The sequence below is a fragment of the Falco peregrinus genome, chromosome 1 (assembly GCF_023634155.1).
Source record: "Falco peregrinus isolate bFalPer1 chromosome 1, bFalPer1.pri, whole genome shotgun sequence".
Lineage (NCBI taxonomy): Eukaryota > Metazoa > Chordata > Aves > Falconiformes > Falconidae > Falco > Falco peregrinus.
In genome coordinates, this window is record NC_073721.1 from 18,625,301 (window position 1) to 18,648,144 (window position 22,844).

General features: G+C 38.9%; 1 protein-coding gene across 1 annotated transcript; it reads right to left on the reverse strand.

Annotated features, from left to right (window-relative positions):
* DNA2 (DNA replication helicase/nuclease 2) lies at nucleotides 1-20,882 on the reverse strand. Its single transcript, XM_055789800.1, has 21 exons — nucleotides 20,761-20,882; nucleotides 19,785-19,964; nucleotides 18,563-18,746; nucleotides 17,014-17,159; nucleotides 15,334-15,459; nucleotides 14,237-14,456; nucleotides 13,596-13,713; nucleotides 13,124-13,289; nucleotides 11,450-11,644; nucleotides 10,247-10,477; nucleotides 9,651-9,767; nucleotides 9,447-9,556; nucleotides 8,261-8,370; nucleotides 7,055-7,279; nucleotides 5,749-5,942; nucleotides 5,548-5,637; nucleotides 5,263-5,455; nucleotides 2,773-2,862; nucleotides 1,970-2,152; nucleotides 1,688-1,836; nucleotides 1-1,073 (listed from the first exon to the last, which is right to left on the reverse strand). Exons 1-21 carry the CDS (start codon nucleotides 20,769-20,771, stop codon nucleotides 1,019-1,021), a joined length of 3,093 nt encoding a protein of 1,030 aa, XP_055645775.1. The 5' UTR covers nucleotides 20,772-20,882; the 3' UTR covers nucleotides 1-1,018.
* Nucleotides 20,883-22,844: the final 1,962 nt, after the last annotated feature.

Here is a 22,844-nt window from a genome sequence, read left to right on the forward strand (position 1 = left end):
TAACAAAACCAACATCAACATTTTATTTCAAGTATTACAAAAGTTAAGGAGCAGTTAAAAAAAAAAAAAAAAAACAAACAAAAAGAGTGAAAAAGCCCACATTTAACATCTGGAAGTTTGTCTGGAACTATATGCACACAACTATTTGACATGGATCCAAGAGAAAACAAATACTAATGGTTTTTAAGAATAATAATAAAAAAATATTTTATGTTTCCACCAGTGATCTCTGAAAGAAGCTTCTCACTAACAGTCTAGAGTATGAGGTAGTATAACAGTGTTTTACTATGACCTTCAACTGGGCAGCATTTCACTTCAGATTTATCTGCTAAATACATTAGTTCATAAAAAGGGATGAGATTAAATGATTCACCACGTCTCAAAGATGTATGCAAAAATCAAGAGATTAGAGAAGTCATCAAGGGATCTTTATGAGGTCAATTAAGTTATGTATATAAATATAGAAGATTTCAGTATTTTTAAAAGCATGTGAGGTTCTGAAGAAGAGAAAGAAGTTTATCCTAATTTTTTTTTTCCAAACAGCACAACACCACAGCATCTTAATTAGGAATTCTAATAAATGGAATTAGAATGTATTTTACATACAGTGAAGTTTTTAAAACCAAACTAAGCCCAGGAAACTATGACTTGATGCAGCATAGGTTTGCTACCCCCCTCCTCCTCAAGTGTTTCGTATTCACCTATGCAGATGAGTGTTTACCAAGCTGAAAGTGAATGTACAAGCAGCCATCCAAGTATGGGAAGGAACCAAGTCCTTCATATTTCTGGTTTGTTACAAGTATACCGGTACTGAAACAACTCGGCTTATTAAAGAAACAAACATGCGGTGTCATTTTACTGAAAGGAAACCTTTAAAATAATTGAATGCAATTTCTGTTTGGGCTTCACTCAGATTAAACAGTACACATCAGCACTCATACCCTACGAATCAGTTATTTACATTGAGCAGCACCAGAAGAAGATATGTGAATGCCTGTAAAACTCTCCATCTTCGCCATCATAAAATGTTACATTTGTGGATACTTTCATGAGCCCCTGCTGGAAGATTGAAGATGTAGCAAGTTAAGGAAGCACTTTGATAACGTATCGCTTTCACAAGACTGGTTTGAATGTGTCTTGGTGTTTTCAAAGGAAGGAGCTGCCAAGGTCTTCCCTATTTAAACAGAAGATGGAAACACCCATATAGTTAGAGTAAACCGAGTACCATGCCTGACAGAAAGGAAAAATTAACAAGTCATCTGAAAGTTACACCATTTTCCATTCTAGCAACATTATTCATGAACTGTTCTCTCACCAGATACGTCTAAATGCATGGTATTTCTGAGGAAAACCACCATACTGACATTAAGATGCCAAGAAACTAGGACAATAACAGAAAAAAAAGTGTGAAAGCATTAAACATCAAAAATTCAGGCCTCAAAATTAAAAAAAAAAAAGTCAAAGTTGACTTGCAAATCAGCACGGAATTTCCTGCTTTTGAAGACAGGTGGCTTTAGAACCTTCACTATTAGCTTGATCTCAAGCATATTTTATTAGTACATTTTGTACCTCGTTGCTGATGTTGAATATATATCCTAAATAATGAAAGACCTTTCCACCCTAATCTTAATCTCAGTAAGTCAATCTTACCTTCCCCCCTTCACAAAACAGTGTAGAGAAAAAGGATATCATTGCCTCAGACTGCAAATGGCAGAGCAGCTTCTCTAACGGAGGATAGCAGCACAGGAATGGAACGCAGCCCACCATGATCAGTTTGTGCTTGGCTCTCGTGATAGCAACATTAAGACGTCGCCAGTCCTTCAGGAGGGTGCCAAGCTGTTAAAACAAATGTAACTTGCTTTTATTTTTCCTACTTAAATGTCAACATTTAATGTAGATAAAACACAGATTTTCAAAATTCATCTAAGTATTAAAATTAACTGCAACAAAGTTAGTAGAACCAACTTACATTTTCATCACTACTGTTCCTAACAAAAGATACAATTATGATACTTTTGTCTCTTCCTTGGTATTTGTCTACTGTATTGACTTCCACTCTGTTCTCATTCAATTTTGCCATCAAATCAGTGATTGTTTTTAACTGATGTCTGTATGGTGATATAATGCCAATGTCTGAAGGCTTACAGCCAGCCTAAATGAAAAAACAGAAAAAAAAAGTCACGTCACTGCAGTTAGCTTGGGATACCTGTTACTGTCAGAAGACCCTCTAGGATAATTTCCCCCCCCCCCCCCCAAACAGTGCTGCAAGATATTGTATCTAAATTAATTGTCTATGGAACTCTAGCAATAACTGGTATTAACTAAAGAAATTAGAAAATATTCGTTACTGCAAGCTCCCAAGCTTCATCTTAACCTAGCACAGAGGCATATATCCTCGAAATCCAAAACAGCCATTTTTCTTTCTTCCTCAAATGGTGAGGTAAACATTCAGAACCACTAGTCTGTACTACTCCTGAAACCGGTTGGATGAAATAGGGAAGACAAATTCTCATCTCTTCCCTCCCTCACAATAATGTCCTCATCTCTTAAAGTAATTTGGCATCCAGCTTTTTCTGCATCCCAAATCCAGCCAGACAAGGGACAGGGAACTTAATGCAGACCTCAAGCTCCACATTTACACTTAGTGGTAGCCAACCTTACGTTTATCCTTAAGACTATGCCTCAAAGAATAACCCAATACATACAGTCACTATAACGATGTAAAAATGATTCATTATAAAACTGTCCCTCTGAACAATGTAAAAAAGATACCTTAATAAATAAAGAAGTGAGCAAGAACACTAATTTAGCTTCTGTCACATTACTGACACCACCTCTTTCCGCATGTTCTGGTGCTGGGACCTTCAAAAATATAAACAGTAAATTACTACTATTGCTATCTACAATAGCATACTACATTCCGATCCCTAACTCACTGTATCATACATGTTATTTATCCTAACAGTTTTAATAAAAAATAAGCCTAAATGCAAAATTTTAGCGTATAAAAGCCTATACTGCAAAGTAACTTCAGAACATTCCATTTGCAAAGCGAGTTGAAAAAAATCTGCTGAAATGAGTTTTAGTACTAGCAAGTCACCTTGAACTGCCAAAGCTTGATCATCTGACTTTTCATACAATATATAGTGAGAACTGTAAGGGGGAAAAAAACCAAAAAAACCAAAAAAAAAACCAAACGACATTTCCCAACCTGACAAGGTAAGAGAACAAACTATATTTTATATCAGAATTTTATTTTAATGCTTTTCATCTAATGTTTTTTACAGTGAATTTTCCCCTTGCCCATGGCAGAAAGGCTTTTTTTTTCCTAATACTTGAAAGCCTACATTTAAAACTACAGGAAAAACTATCCAAAATGGTAGTACTAAATTTAAGCTTCCAAATGTAAAAAAAAAAGTACTCCCTGAATTTAACATTTCTTAACTATTAACTTACTTTCGCTCTATCATGTATGAATGATACCAGAAAGCCAGAAACAAGTTTACAATGTAAACTTGTAATTTCTGTAACACAGCTCTATAATTTATTCTCTTTGCTTAGCTCTTGCCTTTGCTAAAGTCTAAATATTATCATTAGCAATAAACGTGTCCCTGATGTTATCATTCTTCTAGTAAACTGTCATGCAAGGTAAACATCTGGTGTCAAGTTGAAACCTCTTTACTTAAGAGCAGTCTAAAACTGAGCATACACTGAACTGCTTTCCAGCTCTGAAATCCATTTACTACCTTACTCATTTACTATTTTACCCACTCCACTATTTGCCACTGATACTAATGACTTACATCAACTTTGTTTTCTTAGATGCCACTCTGTTCAGTTTTCCTTCTACATTTTTATGACAGCATTGCCACTTAAAGCAGGACGTGGTATAGTCTGACTTAAAGCAACACTCTCAGAATCCTATTACGATCAGTTTTACTTCTCCAAACAACCACACCAATATCATCTGAATGGCTGAATTTGGAGATCACTCTAATGTTTAACGTGTGGGTTAATACATAGTATTTGTAAGAGTATTCCAGGTAAGTGGCATCTGCTTGCTAGAGCAGTACCACTGTACACATGGAACCTGAGTTGTACAATATGCATCAAAAGCTTCACAAATCCAAGAATTCAACTGACTGGGTAGCTCGTTAAGTGTAATCTATGTTCAACGTCTCACATGCTAAAGCATGGTAAATAAACAAAAAATTAATAGATTGATAAACCCATATGCAACAGTGCTGCAACTCTATATACTGGTCTTCAAGGCAGTACATCTGCACTGCATCAAGTTTATTCTAGCATTCCAGCCACATGCAAAAACAGTAGTCTCTATTGTGTTGCTTAAGCAGGATACCACATACTTCAGCAAGAATCCTATTTTTCTGCAACGTGTCCAAGCTTCTTTTACATGGCAGTGTATTTTTAGTGTGTCGCATAGATTACAGAAGCAGAAAATATTTTCCTACATATTAGAAGACTCCACCGCCTTTTCCAAAACAGCAGTTTCAACAGCTACACAGCTTAATAGGTACTGTAATCAAACTTGTTTTTACACTGCTATCATGCACTCAGTCTAACCGTTGTTACAACCTGTCACATAACAACTAATTAAGACCTGTACTGTTTTGGGTTGTTGTGTTTTTTTAATTCACTATTCTGAAAAAATAAAAAAAAAAATCACACAATCACACCTAATAAGCCTCTAAACTTGCACGTGCTCAAGTTTTCTTCAAGCAGAAAAGCACTGCTTTAATTAACAGTTGGTTTATACCCACACTAGCATTAATGTAGCCAAAAACTTTTAGAGGAAAAAAGTTCTAAAAGCTAGGTCTCACTTATGATAACACATGCTTATATTTATATTTTGTTTGCATAGTACACCAAAAAACCCAAAACCAACTTTGGCCTAGAATGTCATTCTACAGTTGCAAAGGCACCCAATATGGCTACACAGTTTTAAGCTACACTCTGTACATGAGCATAAAGTTTGTAGCACATACAGTATTTTCTGAATTATCCGCATTAATCTTTCCGGCTGCTCTTAGATGCAGTGTTTCCACCACTAGTTGTACCACCCTAACTGATCAGCTATACTAACAACCTTTCTTGCACATTGCACATTTTGCATGTAACTAGAAAATGATTTTTTCAAGTTATATATTTTACCCTACCTAAGCTGTATGAAGTTTTACGTGTTGACTGTATTGAGAACTTTCATCAAAAATACAGTTTTGAAAGGAGAACATAAAACTTTACCTTCTCTGTGTTCAGAAAACACACAGGTGTGTCTGGATCAAGTACTTCTTTCAACCATGTTTTTGAAGCATCTACAAGCTCCAGTTTCAATTTTTTTAGGTTGGGCAAGTTAGCAGTGGCATTTGACACCTTCTCTGAACCACATTCCAGTTTGCCTTCATACACTAACATGTTACTTAGAGACATAATTTTACTGAAGATTTAAAAAGCAAGAAAAAAACATTAAATCTTGCTGTTTCAATCCCACATTAAAACCCCAATGCAAGAAACAGACATTTAAAATACCTATTCATTCTGTATTGCACAGTTAATTGGACAACAGCATTTTGGTTTTGTTCCAGCCTTTTAAATAAGCTTTCACTCATGCCAAGATCTCTGTTACAAAACAAAACAAACAAAAAACCCAAAAACATGTCAGTCAAAACATTGCAAGAGCCTTCCCAGAATTCATGTTACTAGTAACTGTCCAGCAGCATTTTATCTTACCTTGCTTCTGCATTCAGTACAAGTGGAGGCAGCTGCTGATGATCCCCTACCAGCACAAACCTTTTGGAGCAGAATAGCGGGCCCAGACAGATAAGCTGACTTATTTGGGAAGCTTCATCAACTATACAGAAATCAAACTGCTTCTGAACAAAGATGGGGTGATTTACTCCCATACAAGACGTTGCTACCACTGGCTGAAAAATTGAGACACGCTTTAAGGGTAAGATACGTCTTACATCTTTAGCACTACATTTTCCAGGTTAAAAGAAAAAACAATTATTTCCCATTAAACTAAACTAAAAAGTAAAATACAAGAAATTAAATTATTAATCCTAAAAATCAGACAAGCACACCTTACGTACATATTGGCCTCACATTCTTGCACTGATTGCAAGTGACAAATATAAAACAGCTTTAGAGCAGACTGTAGCAAATTGCTCCTGCCACGTGTTCAGATTGATATCAGGTCCTACGCATATACAATTCACATAGTGTGCCAGTATAAGTACTGTGGAAAATGATGCTCTTTCTTGTAAATTCCAAAGAGCAAACAAAACAATAGTAGCACAGTTCTTCCCACTACTATGCTTCCAGTGCAAGCAATCCAAAATTACTAAAATATGAATCAAGTCACTTCCCTTATGACTTCAATCACTCCCCTGCAATGCCTATCAACAAAAAGTAAATGGCAGCTTTTGCAAAGTCGGCATTTACTCCAACTACTATGTAAATGAAAGAATGTACTACTACATTCTTTCAAGAAATTTAATTCAAAGCTGCCACTGACTCAGTTTACCCAGCTCCCATTATGGTTTGCATTAATATCCACACCAGTAACACTACTCTTTCAATGAAAAATTAGTGTTTGGCCAGGCCAGCACATCACTTCCTCTTCCCCATCTGCTGATGTACAAGTGGCACAACAAGCACCAGTGGGAGGGAAAAAGGGACAAACAGCAGCAATATGTGAATAATGATGGAGGAGGTTGCAGCAGTTTATCACCACTCCTCCACATAAGATCTCAGATAAAAGCACTGGAGTTTTGGGGACTTATTACTTACAATGATAAGTTACTTTGTATGTACATAAACAATGATTTTCAACTTTTAGACTGTTAATGTGGGTCATTATTGGCTATAAAGAAACTGAAGTGATGCAGAGGTTGAGTATCTTTGTCAGCTCAGACTTCTTATGGCAGTAACTCACCCTTGGGATGGGTTCCTTCTCTGCAGCATTCAAATAACCAGAATACTAATGTAATTATCCATAATAATTTGCAGGACTAGCAAAAAACACTTTTCTCACCTGACTATTGTAGACCTCTTCCAAATCTGTTACGGACTTAATTGATTTGGACTTGCAAATTTCTTCTTCTGTAAACTTCCGTATATCTGGATGAACCTTCTGAGCTCGCCCCAAGCGTAAGAAACCAACTTTGAATTTAGCTAGCTTTAGCAGGATATTGTCTACAGCAGTGTGTGTAAAACTAGTCAGAAGAACACTAAAGCCACAAGCAGAAAGAATTCTCACCTAATGAATACAAAGGGAAAGAAAAGAAAGTTGTTAGTTCATATGGAAGGATCAACAATCCCATGTTTTCTAGGTAAAAAACACAAGATGTTTTGGAGGGAGTCAACAAGTATGACTTCATTTATATCAGTCTTCCTGGCCAGATCTACCAGCTAGCTATTGTCCAAGCAATATGGGCAACAGACCTGAAGGTTCTCATGAACAGCTGGCTTACCCGACACGCTGCCAACAGTGAGAGCTACAAACACCCATGCACATCTGCAAGTGTACTGAAAAGAAGGAACTGCACTCTAAAGATCCCTGCTGTAAGAATAGGTCCTACAGCCTGTTCCCACACTGTTCTCCATGACAATCTAGCCACAACAGATTCAGTGGAATGGGTGGATCCAATAATAGCAGCAGCTGCTTGCTCTCCAGCCTCCTCCTTCCCCACAAGTTGATGACAACTGGAAGTGACATGACTGCTATTTCAAGAAAAAACTTGCTCAGCCAACAGCCTGAATCCTACATCCATTCCCGGGGAAAGAGAACCACCAACTAGAGGAGATGGCTAGCAGGCTGCACATAGCTTCAGCACCATGGGTTTACACAACTTAAAATGGTCAAGTTACTGACTTCCTCAAGGCACTGCCTTTTTGAGCTGTAACTCAGGATTTCAGGACTTCTTGATATCTGGGGCCCAAAAACTCGACATCAAAGTGTCACAGAAGTGATTAAGTATCACACTTCAGTGTCCTCCCTCCCACGTATATTCCTACACAAGAAAAGAGAACCCTACTCCACAAAATACATTTTTAATTCTACCAAACATAAGTTCTTAAGTAAGAAGAAATACATTTTCTTCTTCGAAATTAAGCAGATACCAGTAGACTAAGCCATGACAAATAATTCTGGACAGTATGGTATAAACACAGTTTGTTTAACGCTATCCTCTAAATCTCACAAAAAAAAAAATTTGAACATCAGGGTAGACGATCTTACTAGAGCACATATTGTAGTAGTTTTTCCTGTTCCAGGCATACCCACAATAAGTGTGTAGTCTTTCGAAAGTAGCACTTGTTTCATTGCCTGTTTCTGAGGCTTATTTAGACCTTCGAGAAGAAAAATAAAAATGAGATGTCTACACTTCGTAACTTTAGCAGTTACTAATTACAATGATTAATAAAACAAATCTATAGTTTCCTCTTCCAGTAAAGCCCTTAGAAAAGAACTGGGCAGAGTAAGTCTATAGGTTCTGATGAAGTAATGATACCAAACATAATACACAAGACACGTAGTACAGTGTCTGCACTACAGTCCTAGAAATAAGTCACTGAAGACTTGTTTATTTTTTAGACCTTTTGTGACTTTTTCCCAATAAACGACCACTTCCATATGATATTGCGTATAGGCATTCCTATTTTATCATATCCAGTTTCATGTTTAAGCATATGGCTCAAAGCAAAGGGAAATGAGTTGCACATACAGCATCACCTTGTTTAGAAGAAACATCACACCAGAGCTGTTTTTTCCCAGTCTGATGCAATTAAGCAGCATGTTCCAGATTATTTGGACTAGGCAAAACTCAAGCAAGAAAAAACAAGTCTTCAGACTGAGTTTTATAAAAAGTTCCATCTGCTTTAAGAGAATTCAGTTAATTTTCTTTCAGAAATAACTGTCAAGAGAACAATGAAATATTCTCACCAAATATGAAACACTGCCACATACCTAAACAAATTTTGTTTTTAAGAAAAAAAGTGCCACAAAGCATCACACACTACAGAGCAGCCAACAAGTCAGCAAGGGGGATAATACAAGTCAATGCTTACACTAAAGCTCATCTCCATACACTCCCTCAAAGTCTGCTTCCGTGTCTTAAGAGCCTTCCCTGTTCTTCCCTTTTGCAAAGGTTAGAGAGGTAATCATATGGCACTGTTTGAAACTGCAAGCTGCAGCAACTAACAAGAGTAAGATAAAGTTGCAAACAAGTATCTGGTCAGGTCTTCCAACTAGTTCAAGACTAATTTAATCACAGGAAGACATGCAAGGTAAGAACTTGTTTTTAATTTTTAAGCAGAAAACTAGGACTGGACCCCAAAGTAGGAAAAAAACCCCTTATAATTAGTGTGATAAATGCTTTGGTTATAGAGATGTACAACAGAGGGTTTTGAGGAAAGTCACTTTGTACCCTTTAAAATACTTGCAACAGTTTCCTTTGCTTCTGCAGGAAGGACGGAGCTCAAACGCTCAATAAAACGTGGTTTGTGGAAGTCAATTATCAAATTGCGGAGCCTTTCACTGTGGATAAAAAAACCAACCAAACAATAAAAGTTACCAGTTGAGAAACTATCTCAAAATATTGACAGTGTGAAATTAATCTGATTTTTTATACCTGACTGGGGAATCTTCCATCAGTTTAGAAAGGTTTTCAAAAGGGACTCCTACACCAAAATCTCCTTCCTCGTGATCCAACCTATATATGGTGTTCTCGGGGAGCTTTGACAAATTCCTGAAGGACGACAGTAACACGGACAAAATAATTCTGTTTACAAGCAGTATGTTGACGATTAAAGGCTTATTATTAAGTGTTAAGGGATACATTTCAGAGGTCCCAGAGTGAAGCAACAGCCAGAACACACTAATAACTCAGTGTTAATAATAAAACATGATCAGACCCCAATTTAAAGCCAATACAGTCTGAACAATGAAAGTTACTATTAACACTGTAATCACTGTATCCATATAGTCTCATATTGGAGACATCAGTAAATGGAGTTTTCAAGCATGCTTTTATTTAAACAGCCTAGTTAGACTAGCAACTACAACTGACCAAGTATTGACATTTTCCATCAATGTAAAAGAACTTCTGAATGTTCTTCCCCAAGCCCAGCAAGAAGATTCAGAGCTTTTTGGACACCCAGAAGTACCCTTCCTGAAGCCAGTATCATAGTGTCTTTAAACAGATGTTTTTCCTTTTTGTTCTATTACCTGTCCAACCAACAGGAGACTTTTGCCACACCGACTTCTCTAACATAGCCAGTAGCCAAACCAAGTAAACCATTTTCCTCTCCGCTCACAACCACTCTATCGCCAACCAGTAAGTTTTTTCCAGGTATGGCACCATTTCTACGTTGAAAAAAATGTAGATACTGTCCCTTGGAAATTTCCTGCACTTCATCAACTCTGACCATGTTCCCAACACAATCTCCAGCCTTCTCTCTAAAAGTATTAGAAAAAGATATTTAGTATCAAGATACTCTCAGTAAAAGAAATTTTAAAAGAAATGTCCACAAGTAAAAAAAATACACCACCCATACCAACCCCCAAAATCAAAGTACAAAACCAAAAAATCCCCAAAGCAACAAAAAAACCTCAACCCAAATTCACACAAGAGCCAGGAAGATTGAACAGTCACTTTACAATAGAGACTTTGACTAGAAAAGGATTGTAAAAATATGTAAAACCCTTGTATTTGTTCCAAGAACAGACTCTAATGTTTAGACTAAAGTTATCTATAATTTCCTGTTAAAAAACAAATACCAAAATGTATGGATCCACTCCACTAAGCTGTTCCATATTTGCTTGTAGAGTTGCTTGTTTCACTTAAAACCAGTTAGCTACATTTCACTTTTACAGATGCCTTGAAATGAGCATACAAACTGCCAATTATTTTTTCTAGAGCTACTGGACCAGGTGATGTATAATAACACAATACAGCAGCCAACAAGAGCCCTTAGTCTGCTTTTACCCACGTTCATAGCCATGCCTAGAAGCACGGTCCAAAATGCATCATTGTTTGCCAAGTAAACCTTCAGGGCACCAGCACAATGAGCTGGTCTCACAGCTAGCACCCAGCCTCTTCCCCCAGAGATGTCAAGAGAACAGAATTGTACCACAGAATTGTACCACTTTTGCTTCTGAAGACTGAGGCTGCAGTTTGCTCCTTCCTATGCATAACAACAACAAAAACCCAAGTATCATAGATTTACTGGGTTTGTATTTGCGTTATTAGGCTAATGTCTCCATTAGGTCACATCTCACAAAAAGCCTACCTATGCAAGTAGCATATTTGACTATTTCTACAAGCACTAGCAAATTTCTAGTTCTTGTAGTGAAAACACAAGAAACAGTGCCTCATTTCCAGTTACTGAAGGGAGCATCATTTGTACCAAATTAGAAATTACATCTTACCTTTCCAAAGCAGGTATCATCCATATATTTTTATATCCTTTTTTACCCTCTCCACTTTGCAGCTCCAAGGTTAACAATAGATACCACAGGCTGAAATACTCTAAGTGAGAGGGTTTCAGGTGCTGGGTCTCTCTTTCAATAATGGGTACCATAGCAGGAGGAAGACACACACTGTCCATCTTTTGCTCTACAGCTCTAGGAGTAGAACCAAAACACAGGAAAGAGTCAACTTGCATCTTTTTCCTTGCAAGTCCATATGTACGTAATGCCAATCTAAATATATACCTTAACATACCAAATAGAATAATCTACCATCACTGAAATAAAGTTGAATTTGTATCCTTTGTTCATATGAACAGTCTCATACTAGTCATTTACATCATCTCTATGATTTTGAGCTAAGGAAAATAAGTTAGTCAAAGACCAATACCAATTAAAGACATTTCAAAGATAGTACTGTATACATTCAGATAGTTGATCCTTTGTTCCTTTTTTTGTAACATATGAATACTGTATTGAGATTAGATATAGCTAAGCAAGGGGGATTTAGTAGTTAATACACAAGCAGACTACAAGTCAATTTATCTCAAAACTGAGTATTAGTGAGATGGTATACCTAATCACTTATACAAAATGCAACCAAAGAGAAAAAAAGTTAATTCAGAAGTGAATAGCTACACAGTAATAATTCTGTTGCTGTAACAACTAATATTCGAAGTAGTATTTCACAAACACCAGTTTACAAAAAACATATCATGCATGCCCACAAATCTAGCTTCCTCAACATACAATTTTGCCACTACAATTTTGAAAACAACTAGGCATTATATTTACACAAAATCAGCCCAAAAGCTATCCTGTTCCAACAAACCATTTGATCTGTTCAACATACAATTTTGCTTCTGGTTTATGTGCAGCATAAAGACAAGACAAACTTACTGGAATTTTTAAAAAACTATTATAACTTTATGTGACAATGTATCAAATATTTGCTTATGGCTCCTCTTTAGCAGGAGACGCAGTAACATTTGGAAGTAATACCAATGTATCATTACTTGTGCGATACCCTGTATCAGGGGTCCTCAAACTACAGCCCCCCAGGGTCCTCAATCCAGCTCCCGGTATTTACAGAACCCACCCACTCCCCTCCCCCCCCCCCTGCCGCCAGGGGTTGGGGGGGGGGGGGGGGGGTGGGAACCAAGCAGCCACAGATGGCTGCCTGCCACTTCATTCGTGCTCCGGCCCCCTCTTTAAAAAGTTTGAGGACCCCTGCTCTATATGGAAACAATCTTCTAAAGTCCAAGTGAAAGAGTTGTTGTCCAGCCCTAATTCAGCCCCAAAAGATTGCCCATTTCAACAAATTGCAAGAATATAGCTTATTAAAATCATAATTATTAACACAGATCTAAAAGAAACCTGCTCTCATCATCAAATATTTTGTTGAGATTTCTCATTTTCTATTGCAGAAGACACACCTGAGCAAACACATTAAGTCTCTGCAAGATCAAGGACTTGCACTATGGAAGTTGCAGCGGGATCTATGGAATATTCTTTTGCAGTGCAAGACTCCTCCATAAAGAATTATGAAAATGCCAACCATAAAAATGAAATCACAGTTATCAAAAGCTACAATTATTCAAGCTTATTTAAAAACACGAGTCACATTTTTTTTACCTGCTGTATAGAAAGCAATTGTGTATTTGGGAGCAATATTTACAGGCTTGACTGTCATCAATGACAGGAGGCAAAGCAGCAAGCTGTGAACGCTGTCTTCCTATGGCAGATTTATATGTACTGTGCTTTAAGTAGAAGGCCACATGGTTTCTTAACTTCATTAATTCTGTCAAGAAAAGAACAAACTAAGCTGATGTTTTTGGGTTTATCCGTAATAATTTCTAACTCAGAAGTAACAACCCATCAACTTTTTAGTCAGCTAAGTAGTGAGTATTCATAGCAAAATCCTAGCAGAGTTAATAAAACAATTGAGTTTTTAACATAAGCTTATTGGAATTAGTAACATTATAACAAGCAATATGTCCCTAAGTACAAGTAAGTTCCTGAGAGTAAACCTTAAAACTATTACTAAAATGTTTCATTTTACCAACAATATGGTTTTATGGTTTCTGGGGAAGGGGAACAACTTTACCTCTTCGGTCCATGCGAGCTCCAGAAACAGGGTACATATTACCAGTTTTAAGATAAAGAAGAAATCCAGCTTCAGGATCAACTCTCCGTTCCAAGTTCAACAGTGTATACAGAACAACCTGCAAACATTTTATATAAACTTTTTACAGTGTATTAAAACCAAAATACATTATAAGCTGTATTTAGCTTTTCCATAATTTATACAGTTAAGCAGCCATTACCGTCTAGAAGCCGTAAGCAGTAAGCACCAGATCAAGGATTTCAATTAAAAGGCATCTTCCTTAAGAAAAACTTGTAACAAGGCTACCTCCTCTAGATCAGGCCAGCTATCTGGAAAGATGTACAATAATTCCTGAAGCAGCTTGCCTCCACCTAATACTTGAATCTAAGAAAAGACTAAACAACAGATATTTCAGGATAAAAACTATAAATGTGTTTGGAAGTGGCAAATGTAAACACTTCTCAAGCCTCAGTTCACTTTCATTTTGTATCAGCAGCTTTGGGCATGCCAGAATCAGCAGAACATAGATCTAGATTATACCACATACAAAGTGTTTCACATTCTTAAGAGAAAACAGGTCATAATAAAATAAAAGAATACAGGTAACCACTGACAGTGAAATTAGACATTTGTTTTTGTACCTGACTTCTGTGCTCTATGGAGTTAGATTCCTTGCCAGACTTGAGCTCCAATGGCATTATCCTAGACTGTACTCCAGACTGGCGATGGATTTTCACCCTGGCTGTAACATCAATCTTTCCTTTCAACCCAAACCTGGGAGACCAGATATTCTCTTCAATGTCTACGATACCTACAATCTCTATCTTAGAAGAGGAATCTTCAGGTTTTTCACCACTTGACCTAGGAAGAAAGTTAAATCAGAAGTTAACAGTTTCCCTTAATTCTTAATATTTAAACATTAAAATGTTCTGTAATGAAGTATTTCACATTTTTTCATTATAGGCACTCTTTAGGCACTAGCATTAGAAATAAAGTGCATCAAGTCTCACACAAACTACCTTACCCATTAACAGTGGAAGCATCATATCAGAAAGTTACTTTAAATTGCACATTGGCACATAGTTTCGCTATTCACCTAAAATTCAAAGTTAAAAAAGAATCTTAAGCTGTTTTTAATAGTTTTTGGTCTTTTCTGAATAACCATGCTCTATAACACTTAGTTTCTCCAAAAAGTTTAATGATATACACTGGAAAGTAGCACATCGATTTTACTCAGACCTGTCATTTCACTTACAACTTTAACACTCCAGGGTTATTACAATTAACTGCAAGAAGCCATAGGCAAGAGCTCAGCAGCAGTTGAGTTAAATCACCATTTCACTGATAAATTTATCTTAGTGAAGAATTACATTTCATTAATAGTTTCACATTCTGATTTGTACTCTTGCACATACTGACAATAACTTCTAGCTTAGTGAGTAGATCAAATATGCTTGCTTTTCCAGTTGCTAAAATTTCTTTGTACCACACTATTTAGAAGTGTTTTAAGACCAATAAGAATCTTATGTCAGTTCACCCTCAGTCTTATTATCTTCCCCAGAACTCACAATGGCAGCTAAACAGGCAGCTTTCAAGATGAGCTATTTTGTCAGTAAGGCCATGAATTAGCTCCATACCACTGAGCAGATTTGTTTAAGTATTGTTATAGAAACTAAAAGCGAACCAAAACAGGATATACAATGTACAATGGTTTTAACTTTTAGTTCTGGCTTCTTACAGTTTTAGTTGCATTTTAATTTGGTTAGCTGGATTGTACATGAAGTCATCCGCCCATTTAAAAAATGATGGCAAATATTCTTCCACTTCCTGCATTATTTCTCTTTGTTTCAGATTGAAGTGATACCTAAAAGATAAAGCCATACACATTAAGAATACAGAAGTATTAGACTTGCTGCTGGTTCTAACAAGATTTTGCCTCAAGTTAATGGAAATAACTGTCAAGTTTTAAAAACATCTATGAACTGTAGATTATGACAGATTCATTAAGGTTCATCTCAATTGATTAATTAATAAAATTTTAACTGAACATCCATTACAAGAGACAGAATACACTATGTTCATTTCTGGTGTAACTTTTGAAACTGCACATGTAGCATAATGAAAGCATCAGCACAGTAGATTTAATGAAACCCAACTAATTCTCAGAATGCAAGAAAGGAGTACCAGACTCATGCATTTAAAAATGGCTATTCCTATGCTTCATGCAAAATTGAAAACATTTTAAAAAAAATGCAAAAGACAGTTTGCTTTTTGTCTGAATAGACTGATCTGCTACTTGTTTTTCACATGCATTTTGACAGGCTTCAAACCATTTTAATTGGAAAGGAATCACGATCCTCTGCAGTTGCTCCAGTTACAGATACACAAGCAAGCAGAAGTCTTATTAAGCAGAACCTAATCATGTGGCATTAGATAATTCATTGCTGGCATTCACTGGAAATAACATTATTACTCTACAGCAACATAGAAAAAAACAAGTGGGTTTTTGCACAAAGGTTCACACAAGTGCAACAGACCACAACCAGCAGACTTACACAACTTACTTTTTAATCCAAATAGTAGCCTACATATGCAAAGAGGAATTGCAAATCAACAGTTTCAGAGAGGCTCAGAACGACACAAAAGCCTTTAAATAACCTTAGCAGTCACAATTCAAAATATCTACCTAGAGCAGATAAAATTGTAACAAGATTTATTACTCTGGTTCTATTCTAGCTTCCAACCCATCTGGGGCTAACAGATACTGACCAACAGATATTGCCCAACATAAAATATGTAAAGCATAGATATAGTTGGGGTATTTTTTTTACATGACTTGAACTAGATTTTACTTGAGTCTGCAGTAAAAATCTTAGAAGTGACAGTCATTCATCTTGCCATTTGATGGAAATATGGAGACTACTTATTTGGCTAGCATTTCTATCTACTTTGCAGAGAAAAATAAGTTACAGGTCCTCTAAGTAACCTGATAAAGAATATGAAAATATCACACATGTCAATGCTTGCTTAGTCACAAGTTTCTAGTTCATCTCCTGAGCACCAAAATTAATTATGCTTGTCACATTTAATTCAGCTATGGGAGATGCCTGGAAGTTTAATGTTACAGGCACAAACACTCCGACCTGCTCAGCCTGAAAGAAAAAAAAAACCACACATATAGTTACTTCAGAAGCATAGTTCGGATCTATAGAAGCAGCTCAGCAGGGAAGGCAAATTAAATTACATTATGAGACAGGGAATTATCTTACTAAAAGATACCCAAGTTTCATTAAGTAAGGTCACTTAGCAGAATATTCTCCTGGTACTAGCGCTACATTTTTTAATGTAGAACTCCATCTGCTAGTTCAAGTGTTCCCACCCTGTATTTCAAACATAAGACATCTGCAACGCTACTTACATTTCTTTGAGATACTTCTGTCCATACACAACTCTATGTGCTAGTTCTTCTACTTTTTCTTGTGCCAAATTATTTGTGACCGACTGCTGGAAAATTTCATGAAGAATTGTACCAATGAGCATTTGGCGCGAACCAGACTCTGAGCCCTGCAACAGATGTTATGTAACACACATTTTTTATATTTTTATATATATACACACACACACAAAGATTTACACCCACTGCACGCCAACTTTTCTATAAAATTTCTGGGTTTTATTTGCTGCACATTATGGACTACACTCATTTAATTGCAAAATCGGTAAGAGCTTTCACCTCACTAAATAATGTCTGTTCAGACCTGACTGTGAAAACAGCCTAATTTAAATGGGTCTCTGCTATTGCCTTCTCATTTTTTACCCCAACTCCGATAACCTTAGGATACTACCCTTATGTGACTGACAGGTGCGAAACAGGCACAGATTAAAATAAATATTGAGCAAGTTTTGCCTGTGGGCAGTATTAATAGCAGTATTTCCTAACACAAAAGCCTTTACAATCTTACAGGTATTATATTTTACATGAAGCAGTTTCCTCTGTGTTATCAATTCACAAAATTATTCCAAATATCACCAAAATGGCTCAGAAACTCATCTAACCATCACCAGGACTGGGCTCTGTAGACTCCTAAGAGCTGAAAGTGGTAGTAGGCTATGACCTCTGCACAAGCCATCACCAAACAACTGGAAATCTATCCCTGTGGTTGAAGTATTTACTGCTGTCTTTCATAGACATGGCACTTGAAGGTTGCACTCAGCTAATGGATGGTATTATCCCAGAGTAAGGACCCTCTGCATTCTCCCTTGCAAACAATTAGTTTATTCCCACTACTCCTCTAATTAAGGGTTGACAGTATTTCACACTCTTAATCTCCTGTACTTAATTTTCTTGTTTCAGCCACAGGCTCCCAGCCAGTCTGTTTACCACTGCACTACAAATCCCTTGGATTTATATTCCTACCACTTCTGGAAGTTTTCCTCGGCTGAAACTGGTAGCTGTTGCTTCTCTGACATCCACATATCTGCAAGGGCACTACCACAAGAAACCCTTCCTCCTTTCAAGTTCCAGCAGGTGGATTCACATTCCAGAGTTAGCCCACACCAATTCTTAAATGAAGTGGCTCTCTTTTTTCAGAGGCTTTATACTTGGCCAAGTGTGGCTATGTTTTCCTAAGGGCAGCAAGTAGAACATCCCTCACAAAGGATTCATATCCACAAAAACCATGGCAACAGATTATAAAAAGAGTTGCCAGAATTTTAAGTGGGAAGACCATTTCTTTGTCCCATTATCTATATTAAGAATACAGGATTATTTTAGCTGCAATTCTCAAAATAAGTCCAACCTTAGATAGACAGTTTGCATTCTAAATTATTCCATGTTATAAACATTACGAATAGCTGGTAACAACATTTTGCAATACGGCATCTCAGACAGTTTTACCATTGAGCTAAACCACCAGCCTCAATGGAACAGTAACCCATTAATACACTTGATGCTCTAGAACACTTACCCTAAACCTTTCACTCAGCACTGCTCTTCTCATACATCGAATGCTATTTGAGATCACAGTGCCAGAAAGCAGCAGATCTGGGTAAAGAACCAGGTATCCAGACTGTTCATTTATGACCCAGGTACCGGAGCTACACTCCCCTTCTAAATGAATTATGTCTCCTGGAACAACTGGAACAGACTCCCTGTAACGTAATACATTTGAACAACCATTTGCAAGCTATACACACGCTGTATTAGAAATTATATATTAATATATCAGTTTCAACATACTTTAAAACAGGTTACTATGATACTTTTTTAAGAATGTGACCTAAATAAATTCTGAAAGTGAACAGAAGAATTTTTACTGACAGAACTTCAATAATTTTGAGTACTGGATCATTCATCAGAATAGCCTGAATGTAGGGAAATCCTGTTGACTTCGAATCATTCCAGATCCATGTACTGAGCCAGTTAAGTATCATTACATTTATACTGGCATACAACCTCTTCATTACATGAGGTCTACCTTCTTACTTAACAATACGACTTGTTTCAGGTGGTCAGCAAAAACTAGAAATATTTTTATTGATTTAGACATTTCAGGGTTCAAGATCTTTTACATTTTTCCTTCAAGAAATGGAGTTTTATACTTTTCTCCACCCTTTCAGGCTTTTCATGAAAAATGAAAAGCATTGCCAAGCAGCATGTGCAAGCCCATGTATTTCAAAAGACTAAGCTAGTCTCTTCTGCTGTAACATGCCATGCAAACGCACAAACACCTAAATTCGAATCCTATCCTTACTTGAAAACACTTCTGCAGCAGAGCTCAAGCTAAGGTGATTTTAACAAACTGTACAAAACCACACATTTCATACACGTAGCTTTGTACATTGGTATGTACAATGAGGGTACATAATTCAGAAAAACTCTCCTAACTGCTGCAAGACAACACTTAAACAAAATCACCTGCTGGTTTATTTTCTTGCTCTTTGTTAGTACAAACTCAAATTAAAACTTTAAGGTAGCAATATCCACCAAACACAAGTTACATGACACCAGTTATCTCAAGATAAATATCCATTACACTAATATAGTGATGACTTTAGATAAAAGTGATCGATATTCTGAAATAACGTTTAAGACAGTAAAACTCATCTCAAAGGCAACACAAAGAAAATTGACTTAGCAATCCAGTATTTCATCCTTTCTCTAGACATCTCCATTTCTGTATGCATTACCAGCCATTCCTAAGAATGCACAGTTCTGTGTCTTCCAGTGACTGAGATGCTGTAATTGTCAAGTGTTTCTCAGGGTCACTTCCATTTCTCTGTTTTACGCTGACTTCCAACACAAGGTATCTGTTGTTCAACCCATTCTTAAGTATGGTGTCAGAGCTGCCAGTCACTGTCTTCTGAAAACTGAAGTAACAATTCATTACAAAGACATAATACTATCTGAAAAAGAAAACAGCCAACCTATATATAAGAGGGAAAGCTTCAACTGTAAACCCAAATTTAACCCTGTTCAAATTTTACATGTATTTAGCATGGGGTTTTAGTTCTATACAGGTAAAAAGTAGGAAATCTGGTAACGTTTCCACGCTGTCTCTTTGGATGACAGTATGAAAACCAAGTATTTGGACATATGAGACATAAGGAAGGAGGCATAAATACTAAGTTATCTATTGCAGATAGGGCTTCTTTTTGGTGTCTATACAGCCATATTGATTTTTAATTATAACTGTACTGCAAACCCCATGCTTGCAAGAAAGCCTCTAACTCCCTGAACATTGTAACGCACGTAAGAATTCCCACAGTCACCCAAGTACCTCGAACACAAACAGCGAACTTTTACCCGCGTAACCTAAAGTTTATAAAATCGATATTCAAGGTTCTGTTCTCATCCGGCCAACAGCCAAATTTCAGACGGAGCAGCCACCCTCCTGACCCCGAAGGATGCCTGCCGGGGCTCCGCCTGGGCAGCGCTCACCCGAGGGCCTGCGGCCGCCCCGCTGCCCCTCCTGCCCGCCGCACATGCCGGTTACTCGCCAAGCAGCGGCGGGCTCCTCACACCGACTACCCCAGGCAACCCCGAGCGCTTCCTACCACCCCCGGCCCCCGGCGGCGGCCCTCAGGACTCCTTTCGGCCTTCCCGCGCCCCACTTTGAATTTCAACGTCTCCACCCCCTTGTTCTCCGCCTCACTCGGCCGCTACCTCTCCTCCATGAGCGGGGCCTCCGCCGCGCACAGCTCCCTCAAGTCCCGCCTCAGCGCCACAGCCCAGCCCGCGCCCCGGCCCCGACGCGGACGGGCAGGCAATCGCTGGCCCCTCGCAGCACAGCCCCCACCCCCCCAGCTCGGCCATTGGTGGAAAGAGAGCTCGCGCAGCCAATGGGAGGTGCCGGGAGGGCGGCGCTCCGCGGTGCTGGGCGGGCCGCGCGCTTCCCGCGCGCGGGCAGAGGAGCTGAAGGCGCGAAGCGGCGCGCGGGTCGTCCCGCCGCTGCCCTGGGGGCGGGGCCCATCCGTGAGGGAAACTAACGGCCTTCCCCGGGCCCCGGGCGCCGGCCGGCACCTCTGTGCGAGGGAGGGCAATTCCCAGCCCTGTCTGTCGGTTATTTCCAAGCGTGAAGCACTGTTACAACCGTGGCCCCTCTTCTGATGCCAGTGCAGTAGTGTGAAGAAAAATTAGACGTGCCTTTTGCTCCCAAATGCTTATGGGTGAATCTCAGCCTGAGAGTCAAACTAGTTCTCTGATGAGAACTTCTTGTTACATTTGGTGCTGTTCACTGACAGACAGGCTTTCAGAGGTGATATGGAAGTTTCAGATATACACATCCTTTTGCTTTTTTTGGCCTCAAAACCACTACCTCAGCAAAGTATTCTGGAGCTGACACCATCGCTTCTAGCGAAGATTGAAGGACACAGGTACTAAATCTATATTTAAAACATGAGTATCACTGTTATGTAGTTTAAATTTCAGGAAAATGATGTATTAAGAGTTTGGTCTTCTGTCGCTTTAATCACAGAATCATGGAAAGGTCAAGGTTGGAAGGGACCTGGGGGTCATCTAGTCCAACATCCTACTAAAGCATCTTCACAGCTAGAGCAGGATGCACAAGAGTTGCATCAAGGTGGGTTTTGAATGTCTACAGAGAAGGAGGCAGCCTGTTCCAGTGCTCTGTCACCCTCAAGGTAAATAAGTTTTCCCTCATACTCAGATGGAACTTCCTGTCTTTCAGTTTGTGCCCATTGCCCCTTGTCCTGTCGCTGGGCACCACTGAAAGAGCCCAGCCCCATCCTCCTGACACGGAGCCTTAAGGTATTTGTAGACATTTGAGAAGATCCCTTCTCAGTCTGCTCTTCTCCAGGCTGAACAGGCCCAGCTCTCTCAGCCTCTCCTCTAAGGGGGATGCTCCAGTCCCCTCACCGTCTTCGTAGCCCTCCGCTGGACCCCCTCCAGTAGTGCCCTGTCTCTCTTGAACCGGGGAGGCCAGAACTGGACGCAGCACTCCAGATGCAGCCTAACTAGGGCAGAGTAGGAGGGGAGGATCCCCTCCCTCGACCTGCTGGCCACGTTCTTCCTCACGAACCCCAGTACCCCCGTTGGCCTTCTTGGCCACCAGGGCACACTGCTGGCTCATGGGCGGCTTGCTGCCCACCAGGACTCCCAGGTCCTCTGCAGAGCTGCCTTCCAGCAGGTCAACCCCCTGGCCTGTACTGGTGCGTGGGGCGTTTCCTCCCTGGGTGCAGGACCTTACATTTGCCTTTGCTGAACTTCATTAGGTTCCTCTCTGCCCAACTCTGCAGCCTGTCTGGGTCTGGCTGGATGGCAGCGCAGCCTTTGGGTGTATCAGCCGCTCCTCCCAGTTTTGCATCATCAGCAAACTTGCTGAGAGTACCTGCTGTCTCCTCATCCAGGTCATTGATTAGTAAGCTGGATAAGACCGGACCCAGTACTGACTCCTGGGGAACGTCACTAGCTACAGGCCTCCAGCTAGACTCCATGTAGTTGATGACAACCCTCCGAGCTCTGCCATTCAGCTGGTTCTCAGTCTTAACTCACCGTCTATTCATCTAGCCCATACTTTCTGAGCTTACCTGTAAGGATGTTATGGGAGAGTGTCAAAAGTCTTGCTGACGTCAAGGTAGACAACATCCACCGCTCTCCCCTCATCTACCCAGCCAGTCATTCCATCATAGAAGGCTAGCAGGTTGGTCAGGCATGATTTCCCCTTGGTGAATACATGTTGACTGCTCCTGATGACCTTCTTTTCCTCCAGATGCTTTGAGATGACCTCC

What these genes read in the sequence shown, in the direction of transcription:
- DNA2 (XM_055789800.1), bottom strand. An exon ending in ATTAAAATGCAACTAAAACT is followed by an intron (nt 14,457 to 15,333) that starts GTAAGAAGCCAG and finishes CTTTCTTCCTAG; the next exon opens with GTCAAGTGGTGAAAAACCTG. An exon ending in AGCTCGCATGGACCGAAGAG is followed by an intron (nt 13,290 to 13,595) that starts GTAAAGTTGTTC and finishes TTTTCTTGACAG; the next exon opens with AATTAATGAAGTTAAGAAAC.